This window comes from Fukomys damarensis, unplaced genomic scaffold, assembly GCF_012274545.1.
Source record: "Fukomys damarensis isolate Sample0158 unplaced genomic scaffold, DMR_v1.0_HiC HiC_scaffold_16, whole genome shotgun sequence".
NCBI classification, from domain to species: domain Eukaryota; kingdom Metazoa; phylum Chordata; class Mammalia; order Rodentia; family Bathyergidae; genus Fukomys; species Fukomys damarensis.
In genome coordinates, this window is record NW_022900928.1 from 44,909,150 (window position 1) to 44,916,426 (window position 7,277).

At 41.2% G+C, this 7,277-nt stretch overlaps 1 protein-coding gene across 1 annotated transcript in view; it reads left to right on the forward strand.

Annotated features, from left to right (window-relative positions):
* Positions 1 to 963, forward strand: part of Panx1 (pannexin 1) — a 58,082-nt gene extending 57,119 nt beyond the window's left edge. The window contains exon 5 of the mRNA XM_033764290.1: positions 815 to 963. Within this exon, the coding sequence (XP_033620181.1) occupies positions 815 to 861 (47 nt within the window). The 3' untranslated portion in view covers positions 862 to 963. The remainder of the gene's footprint in view (positions 1 to 814) is intronic.
* The last annotated feature ends 6,314 nt before the right edge of the window (positions 964 to 7,277 follow it).

Consider the following 7,277-nt stretch of genomic DNA (forward strand, 5'->3'; position numbering starts at 1 on the left):
GGAAAGCTTCAAACAGAAAATTTTCAAGTTAGAAGTGGGAAATAATTTGAGACCATGTATCCAGTTTTGGTCAGCTCCTTTTTCACACCTGAAGCCCATGATGGAGAGGAAAGCACACAACTTAGAAGTGGAATCAAATCTTTACTTTCCCGTGCAGAGTTCCATGACCCTAAATAACCTCTGCATGCCTTCAGGCCTTTCATCTGGAGAATGGGATAGTAAGATCACAGGTTTTTATTTAATTTTTAAATTTTGAAGTAATTATGGTGTACAGAAAGTTGCAAAATTAGTAAAACTGTGACATAAAGATCCCCTGTATCCTAAACCTAGCTTTTTACAATGTTACCCATTTCCATAATTTCATCCTTTTTTTTTTTTTTTGTACAGATGATCAAATTCAGGACCTTGTACTTATGAGGCAGGCAGTGGAACCACCAAGCTAAATCCCCAGCCTTATAATTTTGTCATCTTAACAATGCTATATAAATGAAATCACAAAATGTATAATACTTAAAGACTGCCTTTTTCACTCAGCATAATGCCTTTCAGATCCATGCAAGCATGTATCTTCAGTTCATTTATTGTTATTGCTGAATGGTATTCTACACAAGCTTGTTTGAGAAGTCACTAGCACCGTGCTCTGTAAATGTCAGCTCTTCTTTACTGCTAGTTGATTCTGAGCTCTTGCTGAAGATGGAGAACAGTTTAGGCAGTAATTCCCACTGCCTGTGAATTCATACTCTCTTCCCTTTCTTTTTCTTTTCTGTAAGCCCTCTGGTTAGTGCTCAGACAGTCTTACCTCTTTCTTTTACAGCCAAGGGTAGGAAGGCCCAGAGAGGGAAGGAAGCCAGGAAGATGTGATCCCAGGTCACGAACTCTCAGCTCAATGCTCCTTTCTGCTGTACTGTGGCTGCTTCTTGTCCTTCAGCGTGTGCTAGCTGGTGAATTCTCCACTTGGCCCAGAGCAGACTGTCACCTGGGAAACTGGGCTCATGACCAAGTCACTGAGTCATCGCCAAGCACTGATCAAGTTGACACGGGGACCCAAAGATGCTCAGTTTTTCCCTAGATATGAAGCTCCTCTGAGGAAAAAGTCTTCATGACTTTAACTTCTTCACAGTTGCATGATCAGATTATATTCATTCATTCACTCAACAAAGGTTTTTAAAGCACCTCTTTTACTGAGTGGTGGGCATAAAAATGGACACAGCAGCAGGCCTCTGGCTATATTTCTTGGGAATGATGGTACCAAAAAGGGAGGGGAAGCCTAAGGTAGACAAATGCTTTATTTCCATCTGTAATTTTACCTCTTAGTCACTTGCCCAGTAAAAAGCTTGAATTAAAAACCTCTGAAACCGAATGGTCTGTGTTCCTGGGATATACATAGTCTTCCACATGAGATCTATGTGCCAGGTATTTAAAAACATACATTATCTCACAAATCTTCACAGTGAGGGGGCACCCTTACTTCTGACATAAGGAACACTAAAGGAAAGGGTTTTCAAGACAAGATGCCCAGGTTCTTGTCCCTGGTTTCCCACAGACTTCTCTATGACCTTTGCCTCCTGACTCTTCTATACTTCAGTCTCCTCATCGGTAACAAAGAGTGTATGGAGTTCTGGAAAACTTTCAAGTTGACTAAATAAGGCACTCTATTGTTCTACATTCCCATTGCTTAGGCAAAATACCCAACACCGGTAATTGAAGTTCTTGCTGAAGAGCTCACAGTTTGAGAGGTTTCACTATAAGGTCATCTGGCTCCTAGGCACAAACATCACGACAGAAGAGCATGGTAGAGGAGCATGGCAGAGGAAAGCTGGGCCAGAAGCAGAGAAAGAAGAGCCAGAGCAAGAGACATACCCTCTGAAGGCATGTCCCCAGTGACCTTCTCTTCCAACTTGACCTCACTTCCTAAGAGAACATTCATGAACACATCAATGGATGAATGCACTGGTAAAGTTAGCACCCTCTAAGATCGATCAATTTCCAAAAGCCCTCTCTCTGAAAATATGAGACTTAGGGAGACGTTTTAGATCTAAACCATAAAACTCTTCCCCTGACCCCTCAAAAGCTCATGTTTATCTCATTATGAAAAAAGGATTTTGTCCATCTCCAAGAATCACTAAAGTCTTAAGAATTCCATTATTGTCCCAAGTGCAAGTCCAAAGTCTTCCCTGAGACTCAAGACAAACTCTTAACTGTGACCCCCTGAAAAAAAATTAAAAAGGGAATTAAATGTTTCCAACATATAATGACATGGAGTAAATATTTCCATTATAAAAAGGAGGATTGGGGGATAGAAAGAAATTGGACCAAGTAAACTGTCAGGCAAATATTAAATCCTGTACATCTATGTCCAGCAACTGAGGCACATGTTAGCAAGATAAAAGATCCAAAGGGCTTGATTGAGCATCCCCACCCCTATGGCCTTGTGAATTGCAGCCCAATAAGGCCTCTTTCTTGGGTTGACTCTGCTCATTCCCTGTAGATTTCCTCAGCAGATATTCCATGTCTCTGGCATTTCCAACATTCTGGAATTTCCACTGCAACTTTGGCTTCACGTAACCATCCTGCCAGCGACTCAGATCTTGTTACATATTTTGCCTCATCTTTCAGGCTTTCCTTTGAAATTTGAGTAGAAGGCTCCATGACCCCACAACGTTTGCATTCTTTATGCCTGCAGAATCAGCATCATATAGAGGATGCAAAGGTTCACCACTGTGAGCAGTAGCTGGGTCTTCTTAGACTACAGTGGCCTCTAAATGCCTGGATCACTGAAATAATTTCCTCTGAGATTCTGGATAAGCAAGGCCTCCTACAGCTCTTTTCTCAAAGCAAAGTCTTTCAAAGGAGTTTACACTTCTGCACTCTTGAGCTTGTGATGGGTGGTGTCTTGTTCATTTCTGAGATGGCCTTAAGGCACCTTTCTTCTTATATGAGTCCAAAGTACTTGATATGTTTTTTATGGCACTAATTTCTTCATCAGTGACACACACCCCCACCTTGGTTCCTACTTTACATATGCTTCCGTTTTGGTCAAACTAAAATGTTACAAATCTTTCTGTTCTGTTTTTTGTTCCCAAACCTCACTATAAATCTGGCTAATACAATACCCATGTCTAGGTCTGATTGTCAGGCTGCCTTCACATTTCTTCTACCAAGTAAATTAGTCCACCGCCTTTAAGCTCAGCCTCACACAAAGTATCAGAGCATGGAAAAAAGGTAAATATAAATTAGTTGCCAGGTCATAACAAATCCCTCCAGAATCCCTATTCTCACCTGAAACCTTATGAGCCTGGCCTTTACTCTCTACATTCCCATCAGCATTCTGGTCTTCTGAGTTCTTTTTTTTGTTTTTTTGTTTTTTTTTGTTGTTGTTGTTTTTTGAGACAGGGTCTCACTATGGTTGAGACTGTCTTATATGAGTCCAAAGTACTTGATATGTTTTTTATGGCACTAATTTCTTCATCAGTGACACACACCCCCACCTTGGTTCCTACTTTACATATGCTTCCGTTTTGGTCAAACTAAAATGTTACAAATCTTTCTGTTCTGTTTTTTGTTCCCAAACCTCACTATAAATCTGGCTAATACAATACCCATGTCTAGGTCTGATTGTCAGGCTGCCTTCACATTTCTTCTACCAAGTAAATTAGTCCACCGCCTTTAAGCTCAGCCTCACACAAAGTATCAGAGCATGGAAAAAAGGTAAATATAAATTAGTTGCCAGGTCATAACAAATCCCTCCAGAATCCCTATTCTCACCTGAAACCTTATGAGCCTGGCCTTTACTCTCTACATTCCCATCAGCATTCTGGTCTTCTGAGTTCTTTTTTTTGTTTTTTTGTTTTTTTTTGTTGTTGTTGTTTTTTGAGACAGGGTCTCACTATGTAGTTGAGACTGACCTGGAAGTTACTATGTAGCCCAGGCTGGTCTTGAACTCACAGCGATCCTCCTGCCTCAGCCTCCTGAGTGCTGGGATTACAGGAGTGCGACACCACGCCTGGTTCTGTTCTTCTGAGTTCTAATCAAAATTACTCATCTGGCTCTGCTTGTATTTTAGGTTTGTTTTTAAACTTGTGTCTCCAAAATTTTCTAAGCAATTCCTACAAACCAGCTCCAAAGTCTTCTGAACCACATGGTCGGGTATGGTCACAGAAACCACCCAACTACAGTAACAATTTCTTGCATTAGTCAGCTTTCTCACTTCTGGGACAAAATACTCAACATCCACAACTTAAAGGAGAAGAGGTTTATTTTGACTCATGGTTTCAGTCTATGGTCATCTGAGTCCATAAATATTGTAGCCGAGGGGCATGGCAGAAAGGATCTGTTCGCCTCAAGGCAGCCAGAAACAGAACCAGAGCAAGAGATACCCTCCAAAGGCATGCTCCTATCCACCTGCCTCCTCCAACTGGTCCCCACCTCCTAAAAGTAGTCAGTAGAAACTCACCAGTTGATGCATCCACTGAAGAGTATAGCACCTCCTTAAGTCAATCACTCTTCAAAAGCCCCACCTCTGAATATATAAGTCTGTAGGGGAACTTTTATTTTATTTTATTTTTATTTATTTATTGTTTCTTTTTTTTTTTTCTTTTGGTACTGGGGATTGAACTCGGGTCCTTGCTCTTGCAAGGCAGGCCACCGAACATGAGCTAAATCCCTAGCCCGGGGACCTTTTAGATATAAGCCATAATGGGTACTAAATGTAGTGTCAGCGTATAGTAAATACTTTTTAAAATATTTACTTTCAAAGATCTAGCAGCATTTTCTTTGTTTACAAAGTAAACTATGTTTAAAAACCAGAAAAGTTCCAAACAGGCAGAAATGCAGTTTGGTATACTGAAGAAAAAATCTTACTTTGTGTTTTGATACCGGACAATCTACTTTGGAGTCTTAGAACTAAAACGTGGAGTAACCTTGGAAGTCATTTGCAATGTTTTTCTGTGTTCTAGTGTCTGCTTTGCAGGGTTGTTGCTAAGATTCAATGAGATAACACCTGGTACTCAGTAGGACCTCAACAAACAGTAGCTATTCATCTTCTCTCAAAAATACTCAACAGCTAAGCGAGAAATAAATCATTTAGAGTTCACACATAGAACTCAACGGTGGACAGTTCAGCCAGACAAGAATCTGAGAAAGAGCCATCGCTAAGATAAGAAAATCCCATCTTTTGGAAGAACAGGTAGACATCCTCCCCTAAATCCCTGGGTTTTGTCTCTGTGCCCTGCGTGAGTGGTGACGAAGATTGGATGGAGCTGTGAGGGTGATGGGGGTATTTTCAAAGCTCTCAGGAATATGCTTGATTCAGAGAACCCCTGACAATCAGCCAGATGGACCTGTAGGCGAGAACATCCTGAGCATGTGGAATGGAGGATGGAGGAGCTACCCAGGGAACCCCAGCCCCCAGGCCATTGCACAAGCTGCGTGGGCACTGTGGAGACAGAGTTGACACATGGACCTGCCCACCTCAACCCTGCGGTCTGGGTCCAGGTGCCAGCTCATCCTTCCCCGCCTAGCAGGAGTGGCAGGTGGTGAAGCCCTGAACAGGCCACAATCCTGTTTCTACTCCCCCTCTCTGGTCATATACTCATTTTATTTTTAATCTTACAATATGAAGCAAACTATTTATGATGCAATAAAAAGAGGAAAAAGAGAGAAAGGAAGGAATTAGAAACAGAAAGATAAGGGAAGGGGAAGGGAAAGGAAAAGGAGAAAAAAGAAAGGAAGTAGTTCATAGAATGCAGAATTGTATTGAAAGTCCTCTATTCATGTCTGCCCGTACCCAGTGGAGTCTGGGTAATCAGTGTGTGTACAGTTTCTCACTTGAGTTCCCCTACCCAGTGTCAAGCTGAGTCCTCCCCAGACACCAGCCCTGCATGCACTCTTAATAATTTAGGTCTGAATTGCTATAGAAAGAAAAGCACATCATAGTTTTCTAATATATATATTTAAGCACTTTCTTCCCTATCAAGATGTAACATTCCATCAAGTGTTACTGGTAGAGAGAAATCCATTTTCAAGCAGACTTCCACATGGTTGAGAAGTGCCGTGAAGCCTGGGCAGGCTACTTGTAATTTTGCTGTATGACTTGGGGAAGTTGCTCAGTGTCCATATAATTCAATATTCACCTGAAAAAATTGGGATAATATCACTTACTTCAGAAGATGCTTCTGAAGTTAAACCACAGTAAAGATGTAAACAGTTATGATGCCTGGCCCAGGTGGGGCCTGCTGTTAGTTCTTGTTATTTGATCAGACTCTGTTGTGTTCACCTTTTAATTTAATTCTCAGAGAATCTATTACTCTCTATTTTAGCTTCTTGTGGGTCACCCACAACAGAAATCCATCTAAAAAGGAGTCCTGTGAATTATGACCTAGAATCCATGTCTGTAAGAGTTAGTTCGTTTGGGCAGGACTTACCAGCAGGTGTATGCATGGTTTTCAGATTACACTACTGTTATATATTCATATGAGATAATTTGGAGAATGTGAAGCACAAAATAAAATAAAAATCTTCTGTAATATGTGTGGCTTGACTGGGCATCATGCAAAAGTTATAGTTTCTGGGGGTTTGTTGGGGCTTTATTAGATGCCAGATATGGTATTGTTATGGCTTGTGTGTAACTGTACCCCCCAAAGCCTCATGCAGTCATGAGGTGGGGATTTTCAGAGGTGGCTGGATCTAGAGTGTGTGGTTCTGGGATCATGGGTGTGTGATTAGTAAATCAGCCCACTGATTTGTTTGGCCTAGTTCTGGCTAGGATTAAGGGTGTGAGTGCTGCACCAGCCCTAGGGAAGGTAGCCTGCATAAAATGTAGGAGCAGAAAGAGGGCTAATGTGCTCTTGCCTACCTGTTTGCCATGGACCATTTCTCCTCTGCCATGCCACCCTGCCTTGGAGACAGCTAACTATGGACTGAAACTATGGATGTGAGCCACATAAATCTTTCCTCTTTTAACTTAGGATGTCAGTTATTCTGTCTCAGCAACAAGAAGGTATTATATAGGTACTTTATAAGCATTAATTCATTTGACGCCCATACGAGATAGACACAAGCACTATAGGAGATAAATACTATTAATATACAGATGTGGAGAGTGAAACTCATAGACAGTAATTCATACTAAATCTCACAGCTTTTAAGAGAGGATGTACAATCTGGATTCCAAAATCTGTGCTATGAACCATTATGCCAGGGTGACTTTTTTTCTTTGAATGGTAAGAATTAAGGTTCTTTCAACAGAATCAGCTTGGCATCATCTATTCATGTATTTA